This window comes from Phyllopteryx taeniolatus, chromosome 14, assembly GCF_024500385.1.
Source record: "Phyllopteryx taeniolatus isolate TA_2022b chromosome 14, UOR_Ptae_1.2, whole genome shotgun sequence".
In the NCBI taxonomy this organism is placed as follows: Eukaryota; Metazoa; Chordata; class Actinopteri; order Syngnathiformes; family Syngnathidae; genus Phyllopteryx; species Phyllopteryx taeniolatus.
In genome coordinates, this window is record NC_084515.1 from 9,650,638 (window position 1) to 9,671,404 (window position 20,767).

The 20,767-nt window shown below is 40.3% G+C and overlaps 1 protein-coding gene across 5 annotated transcripts in view; it reads right to left on the bottom strand.

Moving 5' to 3' along the window:
* gpc5c (glypican 5c) overlaps positions 1 to 20,767 on the bottom strand; it is a 147,744-nt gene that overhangs the window by 91,688 nt on the left and 35,289 nt on the right. For all 5 annotated transcript variants that reach the window (XM_061798377.1, XM_061798379.1, XM_061798378.1 and 2 more), the window contains 2 exons: positions 16,033 to 16,736; positions 1,558 to 1,721 (listed from right to left, as the gene is read on the bottom strand). In XM_061798377.1, coding sequence (XP_061654361.1) covers positions 1,558 to 1,721; positions 16,033 to 16,736 — 868 coding nt within the window. The remainder of the gene's footprint in view (positions 1 to 1,557; positions 1,722 to 16,032; positions 16,737 to 20,767) is intronic.

The window sequence follows — 20,767 nt, forward strand, 5'->3', positions numbered from 1 at the left end:
GCACACCGTGCCGCTCTGGTCCCAATTTTCAAATTAAAATCTGTTTTCAGGGGGTTCTGGTGTCTCATGAAAGTGAGCAAAGAACATGCAAACTCCACACAGGCGGGGCCAGGATTTGAACCCCGGTTCCCAAAATTGTGAGGCAGATGTGCTAACCAGTCGATCACCGTGCCGCCGTTTATAGTTTAAATCAGCACACACATCTACATATGTATTGCTATTTTTTTTCTTTTTTTAGCCATTATCATTTCCCAAATATATTTTTTTCACAATTAATAATTACCTCACTGGATTAAAATAGTGTCCATTTATATATATTGTGCACAGTTACGTTATATCATTTTATTTTATGTTTCATTTACTTCTGTGCAAACAACCAAAATGAGGGTGCAATTGAAATTAAAATGTGCCTTTAATACAGTCCAACCTCCAAATTCAAATGTCCCAAAAGTAACGCAATTTGGAGTTCAACCAAAACGTCTACGAAAAAAGCATTACAATATTACAATGTCAATATCACAAAGTTTTCATTACACAACCAAAACCTATAAAACACTACTTGGTGTCCATTACGTGTGTTAGGTATCTTGAATGGGTGAGTAGTTTTACCTTATTTTAGTTTTATTATGCAGTGGTTAACTGTATATAGTGCCAAGTTTAATTTGTTCCATGAACATGCATTTAACTCAGAACAATTGTATCGCAAGTCATCTTTCACCACTGGAATAAATGGGAATGCTATTAATCCATTCCAGCCTTCACCCCAAAACACACCAAAAATGTTTGTTTAATAAGGAAAACAGGACTTTATAATATTGTACTTAAAAACATGTAGCAATAATATAACTAAATAGAGTGTAAAAAAATAAACTGTTTGTGCATCATGATTGATTCATTGTGGCTCCTTCTGGTGCGCACAACTTGGCCACCGGGGGGGCTGTAAAATACAGTCATGCAGACACAAACGAAGAAGAGTTTCACAACTACTGTGCCTTACCAAGCTTCAGTAATAGTTGTTTTTCAAAGAGGGTAAAGAATATTTGCCGTGAGTATTGTTATATTGTCTGTCTACATGTGTTGCTGCGCCATCTGTGTTCAAATATCTGTTGCTTAGCGTTTTGCATTCTTTGTTCGCAAGTCAAAGCAAAATTTTTTTCAAAAAAATCAGTCGAACAATAGCTCATAGCTTGAAAAACTCGCAAGTTGGGTCACTCGTATCTCAAGGCATCACTTTATTTGTATGACAATTAGGAAATGTTAAAAAAAAAAAAATGCCTGTGGAGTTCATAAAGTTTGACCCTGTAAAAAGATGAATTCACTGTGCATAATCACCTCTGGGTATATTTTTTTATTTAGAAAAACTTGGAAGAGAACAATCATCATGGAACAGACTCTGTTTGACTTTGGAGGTTTTACTGTATTATTAATATTTGTATTATATCTGTCTAAACAAGAAAAAAAGACAGTTTGCCATTTGAAGTAATACTCTACTTTCATATTTTCATAGACTGGAATCAGCGTTAAATTAATTCTATTTTACAAATCCTTTTCTCTTACCTCCTCAAATGGGCAAGCTGCCCGAGCCACTGGTCTGGCAGAGGTTTGAAAGGGGCAGCAGAAGGAAGCGGAGTTGATGACATCATGGTGGGGGTTGTGACCCCCGGTCCGGTAGGCTGCATGCCGGTAGGCGCCCTGGTCATCAGGCCACACACCTTGTCTACCTGTGGGGAACGCAGAGAAAACACACAGACACACTTGTTAGGCTAAGAAAACACATAACAGCAGGAGTGGTGGGGCTGCAGCTGGTGACTTCCATAAACCAGCTGACACCTGCCCACTTGAGAGCACACAACTTGACTCTTAAGGTGAATTCTAGGAGTGACTGATCCTTTTCAAAGGGGTTGAAATGTTGCGCAACACTGAATCTAAAAAGAGAAACAAAAAGCAGTCGACGAGGGAGTCGCTGACAGTAAATGTATAACATTCCACTACCTCATGGAGGTGAACGCATATGTAGTTTGCAATGGGGGCAAGGATCTCAAGTGGGCTATTAAAGCCAGTGGCGGGGAGGAGACATTAGGGTCAACGAGAGTGGAGGGGAATTGTTGCTTCAAACCATAATCAATGATACCTCATTGGCTTAAAAGCCTCCGGGTAACACTATTTAGAGCTCCTCAATTAGGCAGAAAGACAGTGTAATTATTCTTGCACTCCTTACAGTGACTCGTGGGTGAATGCTGACAGAGGTGATACGTTTGAGGTAAGGGAGTGCTAGAAAGGCTATTTAGTATCACGGACTAAATTAGGGTCATAATTATGTATAATCATACATTTAATAAACACGAAGAAATATGTCTTGTTTGCAATTATTGTTGATTAATCGCTGCTTTGCAGTTGGTTCAAAACGCCGTGCACTACTTGGTTGTAACCAGCAGAGGCGCTGTTGATTCAACTAGTTTGCAGCCGAAAGAAGTCGACATGATGTTAGCAATGATATGGTGAGATACATTCAAGCAGATAGCAACTCCAACCGGCAGCATTATTCTGCTCAATAAGACTAAAAACAATATGGGCAGAGAACATCCAAGGAGATTTTCCTATCCTATTAAGTAAAAAAACCCAAAAACAATCATCATCATCAATTCAGGAACTTTAGTCAAATAAGCCATCCCTTGTTACAATATAAAAGAGAACTATACTTTAATGGGTAGAAAACATCCATCCATTTTCTATACCGCTTATGCTCACTAGGGTCGTGGGCGTGCTGGAGCCTATTCCAGTTATCTTCCGGCGAGAGGCGGGGTACACCCTGAACGGGTCGCCAGTCAATCGCAGGGCACATAGAAAGAAACACCCATTCGCAAAGTTGGTGTAAAACAGTTAATTGCATTTGTTATTTAACCAATTGGAGTCACTTATTCACAAAACTAGACAGGGGTATATTCTCATGTTCCATGCAAATACTCCAGTTAGAAGACAATTGTCAATGCAAAAATTCGAGAAATATACTGTATCAAGCAACCATGTTGATTGGGATACACAATGGGGATCAGCTGAGAATTACGCAATCGGCCTCGATTACCCATGACGTGATTGGATCGGGACAACTGTACTCCATATCACAAGAGAATCAGTCAGAATAATCTTTCGAAGACGTCAGAGAAGCGGGCTTTTGTTGACTTTGACTGCAAGGAAGGGAAACGCTCACATTTGGCTTGACTGATTATTTCTTTTCACGAAACAATTACTTGGGCTTCAAATCTAGGACGGGTGTGGGTGGTGTGACTCGATGTAAGAAGCTAAAATATGTTGACAATTAGAAATTGTGTGTCGCTCGGCTACTAAAAATACACTGTCCCTTCAGCCCGATTAGTCAGCTCTTATTAATGGAGTTTGCATCTTGGTTTTCACTCAACAGTCATCTATTCTTGAGAAGTGGGGTAGAAGCCTCCTTAAAAAGAGAACTGTGTAATCTGCATTTTACTGTTTGCAATTCAGTCTTCACCTTTGCTCTCATCGTGTTGTTTTTTTTTTATTCTTACTTGTCTTTTACTCCACTTCAGTCTTAAATCCTCTCTTCAGGCAGGTCACGGGTAAGGTTGTTTTATTGCATTAACCTTAACCCCCACCAGACCCATAAAAGATTCACATGTGCTGAAATGGCTACCAGCCACACATGTGAGTGCCACACATGTTCATGCAAACATTCCACATACACACACACAGCATTGTGGCAGTAAGAAAAGATAGAGCATAGCAACTGCCAGTCAATGTAGCCTATGGAATCTGCACGTTAAGCCAAACGCTCTTTGCATGTGTTGCACTGCTTGATTGCCTCTAAATAATCGGCACATGTAGGACCATTTTGTTCACTTATAGCATGAAAACAAAAATAGCTCATAAAACACTTACTTATTGGGGTAATAAAACCATAAAGGTGATATAAAGTAGATTGCCTTAAGCAGGGTGAAAATAATCTATAAAATGTTTTTAAAAATATACAGTGGATTCAAGTTCCAACTAAGGGTGAAGGGACAATATAATTTCAGATATTTTGTATTCCCGCTTCAAATAGGAACGTGACAGGTGGCCACCATCTATGTGGAATTTTTCCAAAAACATAGAGTGAGCACTTTCAACGCCTGTAAAATCCTCCAATACAAATAAATTCATGAAAAAACTATTGATGACAAAAGTACAAGACCTATTCTACGAATAATGTCCCATTTGTGCTATTTAAGTTGAGTCTTTAGGGCAAGTGAGGCCATTTTAAACATCACGGTAATTTTGACGCGTCAACTTTGAAAACCTCGGAATTTCAACAGATTTTTCCACTGAAACTTCCGCACGATGGCGGAAAGCCAGGAGGCAAGAGTGTGTAAAAGGCAAGGAATGTCCAAGGCTTGGGATCATTTCACCCTTAAAAAAGGAGCAAAAATGTAATGTGTCTATTGCAAAGCAGATCTCAGTAATATACCACAACAGCAAGTCTATGATCGCCAACACAAGGTATCAATGTTAATTGATTTAATATAGCATTCCACTGCTACTTAGAACGCAGTGTAATGCCCCATAAGCGGTCGAGGAGAGACACAGCCGCTGGTGCGCGTACAACCACTCTATTTAATAAACAGTAATAAAATAAAGACCTAATAAGCACATTTATACAACAAATTCAAAGGCACTCACACAGACTGAGCTCACAACATCCAACTCTACACTCTCATTCGCTGACTCTCACGTCACTCACCAGACTGGCCCCCCACCTTTTAAAGCTCCACAAACTCAAAGTCACAGATATTACAGTGTGGAAAGTGAGGATGGCGACAACAATGGACAATAATTACCGGTATAACTGCACCTCATATGCACATTTTGTTGTTTAATAGTGCAAATTTTATTTTATTTTTTATCCAATTACAGTACTCAATTAATCGATGGGATAATCTGTAGATTTCTCAATTTTAAAAATATTCTGTAGCTTCTGCCCAAGTCTCAGAGTGGAGGTCCTTGGTTTATGACAATACCGACATATGTTTCGAGGTTACAAATGTTTGTATATTATTTATTGTTTGTTAATTCATGATAATACTGATAACCATGATAATTTTGGTAACGATAACTGTGATATGATGATGAACATCCATACACTCGTCTCTTCTTCTCTTCCTCTTGTACAGTTCACTGTGTGAAGTGGTAGAAGTCTGAGACAAACAACACACTTTAACATAACAGAATGATAAACAGACAGTCATGGACTAGGGGACTGTTTACCTCTCCGAAGTGTTTGTGAGTTTTTGTGCACATTTATGAGACAAAAATCTATTTTTCATATTCCTGGTCTAATCCACATCGTTTCTCACCTGTCATAGTATGACACTTTGCTACTCTTAGAGACAAAAATGTAAACATCCTGGAAAAATACGACCGTCAACAGGAGGTCATTCCCAGTTCTGTTTGAACTGCCGCCTTATTTTTACAGCGAGTGCAAAAAGGCTCTGCTTTTGATGAAGCCAGAGGAGATCGGCCAAAGCCTGGGCAAGCAAAACAAACCAAATTATTTATGTGCCTAGCAAAACATGTGAATATAAACAGAATGCAGTGTCTTTGCAGGGATAATAGACAAACTTCTTGTTCTGGGGTTCATTTGAGGAACACTGATATGCTCCCCTAAATTTTCTCTCATGACTACATAATCCTGAGGACTAATCGAGCGACAGCTTGAATTACGACCAGGACAAGAACCCAACTATAAATCAATTATCTCTTGACCTGACGATGGCGTGAGAAGGAAAATCCCATGCGGTGGAGCTTGACCACGCGTACTGGTGTTGGACCACCTGTTTGTCCTTGTTATACCTTCACAATTTCAGCTATTTAATGGAGCATGCCTTGTATGATTGCCTGAGGACAGTGACTGATGAAGGGCAAGACTGATGGGAGGCAGGATGCCAACTAGGGACGCAATCAAGGAAATGTGATGCTCATACTCATATGGAAGAGTAGGATGCCTGTAATACGGGACAAGGCTTTGAATATCAACAGAGTATACGTTCATATATTTATGATGCTTTTGTATTAAGATGTCAATATCTGTGTCTCTTAAGTGTATCATCCAGAGGCAAGTGTGTGTAAGATTAGCTCAGCAAGAGAATGAGCTCCGGCTAGTCCAGCCCAGGGCCATCCCTCCTCCGGGGGAGGATTGGCTTACAGATAGCAGTGGTGGTCTTGTCTGCCTAGTTTATTTATCAAGGGATTACCCGGTAAAGCTGAGGGAACTTTCTCACCCCCCTCTCGCTAAATGCACACGGCATAATGGAACGGCTGGGCCTTGTTCAGCCAGAAACAACTGCCCACTCTTTTTCCAAGACAGGGCTTTCGAACATTGATGTAAAAACTCTGGTCCATAGCTTCATGCTACAAGTGACTTTTCCATCTTTTCACAGTATTTTCTTACCAATGTGCCATGATATATGATTTATTTCCAATGCAGCTAAGGCTAAGGGTGTTGGAATGGGAATAAAAGTTGTACATAGGGTTCCTCTAATATTAACAGCTCCTGACCTTTGTTAAAACAACCTATCCCTTCTTAACGGCGCTTTGAGTGTTGAATTCCGCTATCATGGACCTTGATCACAAAAATTAATCCCCTGAAGTAAACCTCAATTCTTCGAAGTACAAACCGCTGTGGTGGCTATTGCAGTTTGCAAAATTAGTTAGTCCCAACTCTTTTTCCACTTTGCTGTACCATAAACTTGAAAGTTTAACAGAAGATCAAATATTTAAATTGTCTATTTTTGGATAGTTGCTCTTGGCTGTGTGGAAACAACAAAGTCAAATGTTTAGCAGCGACAGACAAAGTGGAATTTTGACTTTTCTTTTAAGATGACTTGCTAGGATTAAGGACCGTAAACATGTCTTCTGATGACAAACCGTTACCTCTGAGACATTCCAGTTCCTCTGAGCATGTAACAATGTGTAAAAACAAAATGCCTCCACAAAATGTGTGATGTTATTGAAAGCGCTGCATTGTTATTTTAAACTGAAATCAGCTACATTCATAGAATACAGGAGCTGTGGTCTGAAATGGAGGCATCCATCCATCCATCCATTTTCTGAGCTGCTTCTCCTCACTAGGGTCGCGGGCGTGCTGGAGCCTATCCCAGCTGTCATCGGGCAGGAGGCGGGGTACACCCTGAACTGGTTGCCAGCCAATCGCAGGGCACATAGAAACAAACAACCATTCGCACTCACAGTCATGCCTACGGGCAATTTAGAGTCTCCAATTAATGCATGTTTTTTGGGATGTGGGAGGAAACCGGAGTGCCCGGAGAAAACCCATGCAGGCACGGGGAGAACATGCAAACTCCACACAGGCGGGGCCGGGGATTGAACCAGGGTCCTCAGAACTGTGAGGCTGACACTCTAACCAGTCGGCCACCGTGCCGCCGAAATGGAGGCATGCGCTAATTATTTTTAAAAGTCAAGATCATTACCAAGTGGTTCACGGCTTAATAACATTTTTTTTTTTTTGTTTTACTAACCTGCAAGAAATTCAGGGTGCCCTAAAGACAAGGGCAATAACAAATAATATTTAGTCAACTAGAAGAGGTTTCACAAACAAATTGTTCAAGGTTCAGGTTCAAGAAGAGGAGCAACTAACAAATGTGTCTTTGCACTTTAGACCTACTTTCTCATTTTAGCAAGAGCAAGGCTTAAGCCTAGATGGAGTTTGAACTGTTTGGTTCAACTTTGAATTGTACCTACTGGCAAACTTATCTCTCGGTGCCCATTATCTCATAACTTTTATAGATGGACAATCATGGCACGTTACTGCAGGTATGAATGTTTGTTTGTTCAATCTGTCTTAAGTTTCTGATGTCTGAAAGGACAAGGGTTCTAAAGAGTCTACATGAGACGTACATCAACTCACATAGTGTGAAGTTGACGTACATTATATATTACTAAGCTGGAAAGAAACTAGTAGCAATACTGTCTACATAGTCATTCATCTCATAGCAAACATTTACAGCTGATATGCATTATCCCAATTCATAATCTCAGTCAGTTATGATGGATGGTGGGGGACTGAAACCATATTTTTTGTCACAACAAAGAAGCAGTAGTTAAAAGAATTATAAATCAAACTCTCGTTCATATGACGATGTTATTTTTAATATGAATATTATTTTTATCCTGATAGAAGCAGTCAATGTAAACCCCTGTCAATTCAGCCATCAATGATTGTACTAATAGAGTGAAAGTATGTAAAATCGCTGGTACTAAATTGTAACACTTAAAGACTTGGTTCAGCTCATAAATAGTGTTTTCAATCTGTGCATGCGGTTCAACCCTCCAATCAGAATATGTGAATTTGTTAACACGTCATGTGGCCTGATTGAAGACTGGTGAGCTTGGACGACAGACTTTGTCAGGTTTGTCGTCGAGAAGATGAAGAGCAAGCAAAAACTAAATCAAGAAAATCTAATAAACATGTGACTAAATCTCAGGATTATCTTCTGCATGCAAAGATTTGGCTGTGACGTGAAGGCTGTTGTATATACAGTGACTATTACACTTTAAATCACACACATCAGTAACTGAGGCCTGTTATTATGTTTAGGAATTAGAGTTGACAATCACTTGAAAAGGGATCCTGTTAATTGGTCCGTTTAGAATATGCATCATATTCATCATCCCAAAAATGAACAAATCACTAGCTATTTGTGACAGCTTTCCTACTGGCCGCTCCCAAAACCCCTGGACCTGTTTGTATGATTTATGTTAATGACCTCACCTTCCATCATTTTCCATTTTTCCCCAAGAGTTTGATGCCATTATATTTCCATTCCTTCTCGTCCAACTCACATTGTCTTAATTGTTCTCTTAAATGTGGACTTTGTAATCTATGTCAACGGCCCCCACCACCAGCCTCTGTGTTTTTTTGTCTTCCATTCGAATGAGGTCATTGCTAATTAAAATGAGACTCAGTCCCTAATATATCACAGGGACAAGTCCTTGAGATCTAAATCACTAGATGGAACACTTTTCTCACTCACTCCACTTTAAGGGGTTTATAGCAAAGCAAAGAGAGTGACCCCACCCAGCTTCAAACTGGGGTCTAAGCAGGGTACAAAACATTCAAACTGAACACTGCGGCAGAGGGCCAGGCTCGTTGGTATGGCCGCTTGAGTGCATACTTAATCACAGCCTTGTAACCACATTTGCTTCTTGATTGTTCCGTGTAACTATGGGCGTTACTTGGAACTGCAACATTTTCCCATCTTTAAGTACATAATTACGAGAATTACAGGAACAATACGTGGAAAAATATCTAAATTCTAGTGGCGTTATCCTACCAAGGTGGTCGATAGACAGAATAAGGTCAAATGAGTTCCTTGTGTCTGTGTCTGAGATACAGTGGAGGCTATGAAGAGCATGTGGATTGAGGAATTTCTGTGTCCATTTGAAGTTGCCTAGTGAACCAGCAATTACCATTAAAATGCTAACACAGATGAGGTAGGCATCCGTGTAAGTGTCACAGCTGTAGCCACAGCTGCACGACATTACAACGACTGAAGTAAGTTTAGCAACTGTGATTTAAGGCTGCCCAAACATCTGGCCAATGGTCACACAGGTATCTAGAGCTGCTGCTGTTGTGGTCTTGGAGACACAGACAAGGATGGCATGGGCTATGAAGGATGAAGGAAACTTGGGCGGTTGTTGGAAAGAGTCTATATAAAATTGTTTAAAAAAATAAATAAATAAAAAAGTCCTTGTGAGCACGAATGCCACTGTAAAAGAATCAGGTGCAGAAGGGGAACAAATGTTGCGTCATCTTTTTTGGCATCAGAATGATACCTCTGAGCACGTCTTTAAAGTCCATGTAAAGTGAAAATAAATCTCTGGTATTTATTTTCACACCACAGAGAAAAGTGTTCTTAACAACCCTGCCAAATTTGAATGATTAAAAAAAAATTACCAAGGATATAAAGTGAGGCTTAAAAATCGTAAAAAAAATTCAATGCTATGGGTGTGTCCGCTGAATGCGCTGAAACCACACCCCGGTCAACTGTCAACAGTCAATCAAACGATCAGATGTTACTTCGTCTAGCATCTTTCTTATGTCAATACCTACATTTTTGAGCGATGATAAAATATCTGCTTACAGTCTCCGGTGGCTGGACTATATCCAACCAGGTCATCGCAGAGCTTTCCCATGCCGCGACAACGAGGTGCTGGCCACAGCAGCACGAAGCCCATGTACACATGCTGGTTGTCAAGTCGGACTTAAAAATAAAATCAATCAATAAAAAATACACTCCTTCTTGCAATTTCGCTGCGTGATGTGCGCATAGCCCCAGCCAACAGCGAAGCGTTCTAAAGTGGCCACAGCAGCAAACTATCCAAAGGGAAGATCCATTTTCGGGGTGTAGGCACAGCTACCTTGCTAAGTGCACATTGCAATTGCACCGGAAAACTGCTGATATGGAAAAAAAAAAGGCGCTCAGGTTCTTATATAGTAGGTGAGGGACGACTCATGCTGGTGCGACCACGTCTAAGCCATGCCCCACCCAAAAAAATAATAATTAAAAAAAATCAGGAAAACTGAAATGGTGAAAAACAGTTGAATGCTGTATCACCACATTTGAGTCTTACATAGTTTTCAGCAATTATCTTCAAACTTGTAGGCTATAATGTATTTAGAAACAAAGCTCTGAACTCACTTCACAGGGTCTTTAATTTATAAGATAGTACATATCTGCAAAATGCTTGCTTTCTTGCGTGACATGATTTCAGCATTTTGAGTCATGGTTCTCAGAGAAAAAAAAGATGTCCTCTGGACCACCACCTTACATTCTGCTCCAAATGTAATGGCTCAGCATTAAATCATGTGGTGATTGCTTGGTTAGGAACCATAAAGAAGACATGTGGGATTTCTTTTTTGTGGTGTTGGAGGCCACTTCATATTGTCAGCATATTACACTCACAAAGCACAAAAAGGAAGAGTAGAGAAAAAGATGTGTGAGGCTGTCTGAGGGAGAGGCTGCACCCAACGTCATTAGCTAATGGAGTGCTGAGTAAGTCAGTCAGTCAGCTTGAGGGTTAGACAGAAAGCCAATGGCGCATAAAATTTATGAAGATGAGTATGGATTGGCCAGGAGAATATTGTGTATCGACTACCACTGCGTCGACTCAAATATCCCATTTGCAGGGCTCATTCTTAAGGATCAAACAGCGATTCAGTTATGTTTGTCCAAACCAAATAAACACCATACATACTGTATATTAAACACTGCCAGTTAACTGAAAGCAAACCAAAGAAAATACATTTTATATAAAGCAGAATGTTTGCAGTTTCTTAAGGTGAAACCATGGTGAACCCTAACTTTGCAGTCATCTACCACTAGCCATTATTTCCATTATTTAAAAGCTCAGGCTGCCATTATCGTTCCTGTATGAGCTCTAATGAGAAGCTGGGGTAAAACCAACAAGAGAAAAGGGTAGGCATGCAATATTTGGATTGTAAATATATGGTCAATTGCATTAATCCAGACCATTGATGCCATATTCTTACAAGAGAACGATGGAACTTTCATAAATGATGGTGAGAGACGGAAGAATGTGTCATGGTTTTGCAAGACTGCATGGTCCAATTGCTTCTAAATACACGTTTCTGTATGGGTGTTTCACTTTATTTCGATTAACCTTAGCTCAGATGGGCAAATGCAGATCAGAGTAGCCATTCTACTACGGCAAGTGTAGGGAGGATGTCTGGGTCTGCTATGAAAAGCGTATGACATAGTCGTAACTACCGATTCTGTAACTCGCCAATGAATTAACCTAGTATTGTACGGGGTAACGGTATCGAAAACATACCGCGATACCTCGCCAGTGAAAACAATAATATCCTATGTTTTTTAGGTATTGGTGAAAAAAAAATGCAGGTACAGAGCAACGTTTCAGAGTGTGTACAAGTCGTAGAAATACAGGACAGAAAGTGACATTGCTAAACTCTCGCACCCCTCGTCAGGCTAGTCTGTCCTAATTAAGCCTTGCTGCATGAACTTATGATGCATGCTCGGATGAGAGGCGAAACATCTTCAAAGACAACCCGAACAGTCCAATTGCGATCGATTCAAGACCCTGAGGATAGACGAGATTTGTTTCATTAATCAAGATGTGATTGTAATACTGTCGGTCTTCAGCTCTTAAACAGCAAGTCTATATTCAGATTAGACCATAGCTTTGAAATAGTAGTACTGTGGTGCCTTAAGAGTTTAATTCCTTCCGTGACACCACACGTTACTCAAATCACTTGTATCTCAAATCATCTCTCCAAATTTAAGTGAATGGCAATGCCATTAATCTATTCCATCCTCCCACCAAACAAAAAATAAATAAATAAAAATGTTGTACTGTAATGTTTTTAAAAAAAAATGAGGTCACCTGGGGGCAGTGTAAGACAGGCATACGGATGTACTGTACATGGACATCCGTATAGACGTCTTTGATCCTATCAACTGTCTCAGCTCTTCACTGAGGATAAAGAATATATAACTGAGTACTGTTGTACTGAATGTCTCATTTCTGTTCAAATATGAGTTGCTTAAAGGGTTACATATTTATTTTCCATTATGTGTTAGCATTAAGATAGCAGACGAAAGGCTAAGCTATGTGATCATTTTAAATAGACAATGTGTAATCGACCTAGTTTTATGTTTAGCTTGACAATAAACTTTAACTGTGATGGTATTAAACAGCGTTAAGCCTCTTTTGAAGAATTGTTCACTATTTGCCAAAGTACTGCTGATTGTGAAGTGAGTTGAGTTCACTGGCACTATGCAGTTCTCCTATCTCAAGTTTGTGCTCACAAGTCAAGGGACAAAAACTGCTGAATGACGGCTCGTATCTAAAAAATGTCAGGCCTCTCGTACAACTTATATCGGATCAAATCAAATGTATATATGGTATATAGCCCTATTCAATTGCAATATAAAATGCTTTACAGTTATAAAAAACTAACAAAATAGCAAGAAATATGCATTTCTTCAGAGGAGTGACGCCACAGCAGTTTCCCGCCATGACTGATTTTGTAGTGGAAAACCAACCACCCCAAACCGAGGCAAGTATAGCCAAGTACAGCCGTGCCAAGCAGAGTATGTACTGTGCATTGGAAAAAGGAGCTTATGCAAAAAGCGGCCCATTGGGCTCAGCAGAATCTGGATGGAGAAGCTTGAAGGCCACATTAATAGAGAGGACCACCGAGTACTGGAGCCACAATTTTCACCCAGGGGTCTGAAAGTAGCGACTTTTCCGGAGGTTTTTTCAGTTTCTCCTAATTGTGTCAACTCAACATAATCCAGCCACAGGCTCCCCTAATATCCATAACCACTTCCTTCTCAGCCCATATTCATGCTTCATCTCAATATGAGCAGGAATGTATTAAAAAAATCATCTATGGCCATGCAACCCTGCATAACTATCAATAACTGCCTTTCAGTCTTTGCTAGTATTGTCAAAGGGTGGGCCACTTATCCAGGCCTCTTACAAGATTTCTTAAAACTTGATACTTGCACATGGAGTGTGTGCACGTGTGTGTGTACAGTATCAGTCTAGTGAGCCAAGTTTAGTGCTATGTACAGTATAGTGCAGAGCCTGTGTTGTGTGCAGCACATTAAGTGGGAAAGAGCAACCGCAAAATGGCTTGGGGATAACATCCAAGTCTAAAACCACACAGTCGCAATAATTTATTTAACTCTATACAATATTATGACTTTGCGAAAAAGTAAATAAATAATGTATTCTATGTGCTCAACTTCACATGTAAAACATATACATTACAAAAGTAAACAGTAGGTCAAGCCTGGTATTTGCACTTTATTTACTTTGCATTACGATGGTAATGATAATGTGCAGAGTATAATAAGAAATTGGCCGTTAAGTGTGTTTGTCTGGGAGGAGAGTGCACTGAGGTGTAAAGGTGAAGGTGGATACGCTCACAACGTAGTTGGGCATTGGAGACTTAACAGTTTTCCTTGACAGGTCCCTGTGGTTTTATTAAAACGTTTTGATTTAAAAAGGCCACTGGTTACCGACAACACATGGCAATACAGGTTCAAGATGTGCCTCTGTGCACATTCAGTCACTAATGGTAGGGTTTAATCAAACTCTTGTTCATTTCCCCCCAGAGTACACTTCATTTGGACAGATGAGAACACAACAAACAAGTCAATGTCATTATAAGGTGCAGATGATATTTCCCCATTTCACAAAAGAAGTTGAGATTTTCCATGATAGGTATTCTTTATAAAATGTATATTTTGCTAATATTTTTTGGTCTGGGACAGATTCAATGGATTTACATTATTTCCTATGGGAAACATTGCCATGGCTTTTATATGATTCGGTTGAAATCAGACTTTCTGGATTGGAATAACCAAAAAAACTGAGCTTCTATTGTATGACAATTTATTTTACAACTTAAAAAAAAATAAAAATTATTACTGTACATAATCATTTGGAACACTGCATTTTTAGTATTTTTGCAAAGAAACATACGATTAACATTGTGGTGATTTTTTTTCAATAAAATCCTGAAGCTCATACATTTGTTGGTGATCAAAACATTGTAATTGACTGTAAATCGCATTGAATATTTAGTAAAATGAACAAAATCAGCATATGCCAATAACACTATCAAAACGTAAGCTTTGTCTACAAGCGCTCACTTGAGACTTGGGATGTGGAAATGCATTTAGTTGGCAGATCTGGTTCTTGTAGCGGACCAACAAGTAAAACATATTAGTGGAGAATCCAAACAGGGTGTGTCATTTTACTAATACCTGGCAATCTATACCGCAATTCAGGAAGGAGGAGGGGCTGATATGAGAGCGGAGAAACTGGAAGCCACCGGTCTCTGATTGGGAACGCATTCTTTTCTGGCATCAATTCTCAAGGCTGTTTTCCAGATGACTGGGTCTAATTTTTTTGGCCTCGTTTAATACTACAGCTCATTTGTGCCTGTGCTTGGCAACCTATTTGGACCCTGACTTACTGTATATGCTCATCAAGACAAACAAAATAAATGTGTCTCTTTCTATGTAGACACTATGTTACCTCTCTGTCTGCAAGCATAATATTGTATTTTTTAAAACCAATTATAATGTGTGATGACCTGTTTTATCCTTTCATGACCTCAGAGGAACATTCCAGTGGTTCCACATATACGTATTAAGGACTATCACTGGCAAGAACTTTTCTCTGGAATCATGTTAAATGTGCAACCGCATGTCAAAATGCACTTGGAGATTGAGATAATCAATAGAATTAATAAAGAAAAATGTATATTAGTGTGGACAGATCTGTGAAAGACTAGAAGTCTTTAATCTGTAGATGTAATCATGTGTTGGTTTAATCTTTGGCTTGAATGTCACATAGTATTTGTTGAACTGAAAATTTAACATAACACCTTTAATGAGACCTTATGTTGATTCAGTGCGCAATGCTTGCCAGGGTGTGTGAATCCAAGGAAAATTCATGAACAATAGCACAATTTTCACTCCAGAAGGACACTATGGCAATCTGGAGTGAAACTTTTTAAACTTGTAATATCTACAGTATATGACTGTTTATGATATATGACATGCATCAGCCAAACAAATCCCATTCCATTCTATTCCATTAAGGATAAGATTAATTTGAGTACTCGATGGACTAACAACTACAATTTTCGCCTTTTCTCTGCCTTGCTCGTTTGGAAAATCTCCCCCTCTAACCTCAACTCTGTCTGCCTTACTTTGGAGCGGTCTTTGCTTTTTCTTTTCAGTATAAACAATATTTTTCTGTGAATAATTTGAACACTGCAAGCATTAATGCAGTCTGCGGCGCTCTTTGTTGCGTTGGTGGAAAAAAATAGCTCATAACCCACAAGTAGTCTTCAATCCCCTTCCAATCAATACATGAACCATTGCCAAGTATATGCATAAAACAAAGAGGTTGCAGATCAGTGTGTCTGTGGCGTGTACTTACTGTGGCTGTGATGAGTGGACCGTGAAGCTGTGCATAGAGCAAGGCCTCGTTCACATGGCCCCGCACTCCGAGCAGTGCGAGTTCCAGGCTGTGGTGCCCCACCATGGCGTGAGTTAGCTGTTCCAACAAGTTGGTATACCTCCTCCAAGGCTGATCCAGCTCAGATATGCTGGCCAAGCAACCACGCATAACATTGAGACAATAACCCACGCAGGGTTTGATGAGAGTCAGGCCTCTGCAGTGTGAGCAGTACACCATCTTTACCAGGCCCTTCACACAGTCTTTAGTCAAGCTGATGTGTTCGGTGGCGTTCAGCACCTCCAGACCTTCATCGAGGAAAAGGCCCAATTGTCGGCCCACACTCATTGCATCGGCTAGCTCCTGGGCCATGACAGCTGGATGAGGCCCGAAAGGGTTGACCTCCTGTCTGATCATACGGAGGCAGTCCGTCATGCCGGTGTGCACCGCCATGCTGCCTACAATGCCTGGATTGATAAGTCGTGTATAGACGAGGGGGAAGAGGTTATTGAAAAAATGGTGGACTGTCGCCTCCATTGACACATTTGCCCCACGGAGGTAAAGGGAGAGTGAGGCAAAGAGTTGGTTAACGTGGGGCAAAGCTTGATGAGAAAGCGGGGTGTAGGTCCCTTCCAGAAGAGAACTCAGGTGTCCTTGAGAGAAGGATAGCAGGTACTGGAACATGTCTACAAAAGAGAGCAAAAGAGAAATGCAGGGCATTTAGAAAAATGATCTATACACGCTCCATGAAAAGCGCAAACGTATCCAAAACAAAGCCCCCCAAAGAGCTAAGCTTGGCTTGTATGTATTGGTATTTAGTATTGAAAAACCAGTGCCAAGTTTCCTTTTCATATGCTTGGGATATCATTTTATATTATGTCATCACCCCAACATGTAATGACTTACTGAGACGCTCGACCAGTCCACAGAGGGAGACCAAGAGAGACAGGAATACAGACTTGAAACAGCAGAGTCTAGTCATTTCATTTCACACTTGACCGCAATCACAAATGGTCTAATCCCAACCTTGACCGTTGACCCATGGATTGGCATTTTTTCAAATCGAGGGCACGCTGTTTGTTCACCCATTAACAAGCTGTCCCCAATTAACTTCTCTTCAGCCTGAAATGACTACCCCTTATACATAACAATAAAATCATTCAGTGCTTTCCCTATTTCCTGATGGGTAAATAAAAACTGCAAAGCAATCAACAATGCCAGTACAAAGGCCAATTAAATGTTTTCTGGTCCTATTTAGGCCTATTAATCACACACGGTCGTTCATGACAAGAGGCCAATAAATATTTTCAACATCCCATATTTGTGGTGAATGTATCTATGATGATAGGTTCTCAGTGTTGACCAATTAATCCTGCATTTGTTGATTCTACTGTAGACACTTTTCTCAATACCTGCTCATCTATTTACAGTAATCCCTTGTTAAAAGGCGGTGCCTGGCCTGTCGGGGGACGTCGGAGTCAGCGAATGAGAGTGTAGAGTTGGCTAGCTGGTAACTGGCTAAACCATTAGCCACCCTATGCTGAGTGACTTGGCGTTGGTTATGGCAAGCAGCAGGTCGGGGTACACCCTGGACTGGTTGCCAGCCAATCGCAGGGCACATATAAACAAACAACCATTCGCACTCACATTCACACCTACGGGCAATTTAGAGTTTTCAATTAACCTACCATGCATGTTTTTGGGATGCGGGAGGAAACCGGAGTGCCGGGAGAAAACCCACGCAGGCACGGGAAGAACATGCAAACTCCACACAGGCGGGGCCGGGCATTGAACCCTGGTCCTCAGAACTGTGAGGCTGACGCTCTAACCAGTCGACCACCGCCTATGTACTTTATTTGATTTTGTATTTTTTTTTTTTTACCTTTGTTCAATAAAGCGGTTGAGAGTGCATCGGCAGTGTGTTTATCCTTGTACACCGGTGAAGGGATGACATTTCGTGTGAACTAGTAGGCTATATTAGTGGTAGGCTACGTTAAATTAGCTAACAATGTTTATTTTACTGTAGACATGCAGTTGTGCAACTTCAGCCAGTTGTTCTTTGCAATAAGCACATTGGACTTGTGCTTCTTTTGTTAAGTGTGTCATGATCCCAAACTGTGGACATTCTCTGTCTTTTACTCAGTCTTTCCTCCTGGCTCACATTTATTGCTAGGCAGCAGCAGTCCGTGTGGAAAAATAACACCACAATATAGCGAAAAATCTGCGATACAAAATTAGATATGTACGATTTAAAAAATATGCAGACAGCGAGGCCATAAAAAAATGAAGCGCGATATGTACATGCTGTACATGCTCATGTAGATTAACTGTATGTCTAAAAGTGTTGGTGTGTAAAGGCTGTGGATGCTGCATGCTACACTTTTGGGATGTGATGTCAACTTAAAAGCATGCCTGGATATAAAGGAATGGTAGCAACTGTGGTACTCCCTTGAAGCCCCTGCTGTGTGTTTACAAACATTTGCACAAATTGTTGTTCTTATGGTTATCAGCAAATAGTTAGTTGCGCCAATTGGATAATAATAATTGCCCATACTTTGTGTGTGTGTGTGTGTGTGTGTGCGCATGTGTGTGTGTGCGCATGTGTGTGTGTGTATCTGTGTCTCTCTCAGTGCGCAGACAGAAAGATAACAATGGTCAATCTCAACAGCTGCACTGTCTGACACATGGGGACTCCCAGCTGGCCAGTAAAGGGCACGTGTAACACAAAATACAAAATACAACCATTATTATCAGCAGCTACCATACAAGATTTGGAGTTGTGAAGTAATTATCTCTCGTGTATATTACTCTGAATTCCTACAATAACTAATCAATTGAAGAAACACCCTTCCTTGATGTGCCGGCTCAGCAACTCCGTACACCTGTTGACTAACATGCATGTGATATGGTGTTCATTCACTAATAAGTTTGATAGAAACACTCTAGACTTTAATTACTTGTGCTGGGGTCACTTATAACAACTCACAGATTCTTACAGGTGTTTAGACACTAAAAAAGAATCCCACCACACCACTCGACAGTAGCACTGCCTTCCTCATTTTCCCACATCATGTCCTACCCTTTTCTGTCCTCTCTTATCTGGTTCTCTTGGTTAGTTATTGCATGTCCTTAACGGGTGTCCCACCACCTCCCAATCTACAAATAACTGTTGTAATGTTACTTATGTTTAAATATCTTGACTGTCTCACTATTGTTCTGCGGTGGTTCTCACCTCTACTCCCCTTGTCCACTCTGTCTGCCTGTCTGCCCCCTGAAATCCTTTTCTGTCCGGCTGCATTTTCAATAAACAACAGATTAATTTAAATAAATAAATAAGCAAAACCATTATTTCAAACTTCCCGTTGCACAGCAAAACTGTTCCAGCACAAAGGCATACAGATCCACCATTCTGCAAGGCAATGCAGCTGAACTGGACAGGTTTTTTTTTTAAAAAAAGAAGAGATTGAAAATATTGATGTCCAGTATTTTGTTTTGAAGAACATGTGGTGCATTGTGCTTTCGAATGATGGTTTTGGCTTGCTGCCTTGTTGGACATTCCTCAACGCAAGTCATTGAATGAATTACAACTTGGGCGGACATCATGCTGTATGATTGGAACTCTTTATGTTTCAGTAGACAGCAGACACACGTGCCATTACAATGACAAACATTAGTGACAGCTGCCTTAGACTGAACCACAGTGGGGTGAATGCTCATCAGTTTAGATGCCATATGAAAGCAGTACACTGTGTGTGTAAAGTTATGGGTCACATCTGTCGCCCGTACCGAAACACAGCCTCACTCTTTTCCCCCATCCATGCTTTAGTTAGTAAATACAAATGACCCTGGGCTGTTTAACTTTTTTGCACAGAAAAAAAACAAAAAACAAATGTCGAGCGGAATTTCATTTGACGTAATTCTGGCGTTTTCTGAGCAACACCAACTGTGCCTCACTTCTAGCATCCCTGGAAGGCCCAATGAAATGAAACCATGAAACCCAGCGTGCGAGTGGAACAATGAAGGCCTATGTTTGGACTTTGTTAGTGGTGGCTGTGCCCCCAATTTGTCTACAGTGCAGGACAAATGGTAAAACTTTGCTAACACTGCTTCACAGTTTATCCCAACACTGGTATATTGAACAAATACCGTAAAAGTGTTTAAATTAAAAAAAATAAAATAAAATAAAAATCAGTGTTTTGCGACGTTCAAATTGCAATATCCACATCAGACTATTAAAAATGAAATATTCCATTCCCTTTGACTGTAGTCATGAGCCCCAATGGAGTATCCTTGACGTGAGCCCTAACCTATACCACTACTGCAGTAGTTGTGCCGCCTGTAAAAAGTTGGCTTGGGCCCAGTACAAAAAAAAAAAAAGAAAAAAGCAACTGATTGCTGGAATGGTGTCACTTTATTTGGACTAGACCATTCATTAGGCATTTTATAGCAAATCATTCTGTTATTAAGATATTGACAATTATCAGGGTTGTTGATTGTGGAGCTTGTCTGCGGGTGCAGACTATTAAAAAAAAAATAAAAAAATAAAACAGATCACCATATCACTCAAAACAGATCACCGCAGAGATAATCACAGATAGTTTGTAAAATTATGGTTTTAGTTCAGTTTGGGGTCTTTCCGCTCCGCTAAGCGGGTACCGGTGTGAGGTCTGTCTGCTTGCTGTCAACCCAGGCCATAAGGCTCCATAGTCACATGACA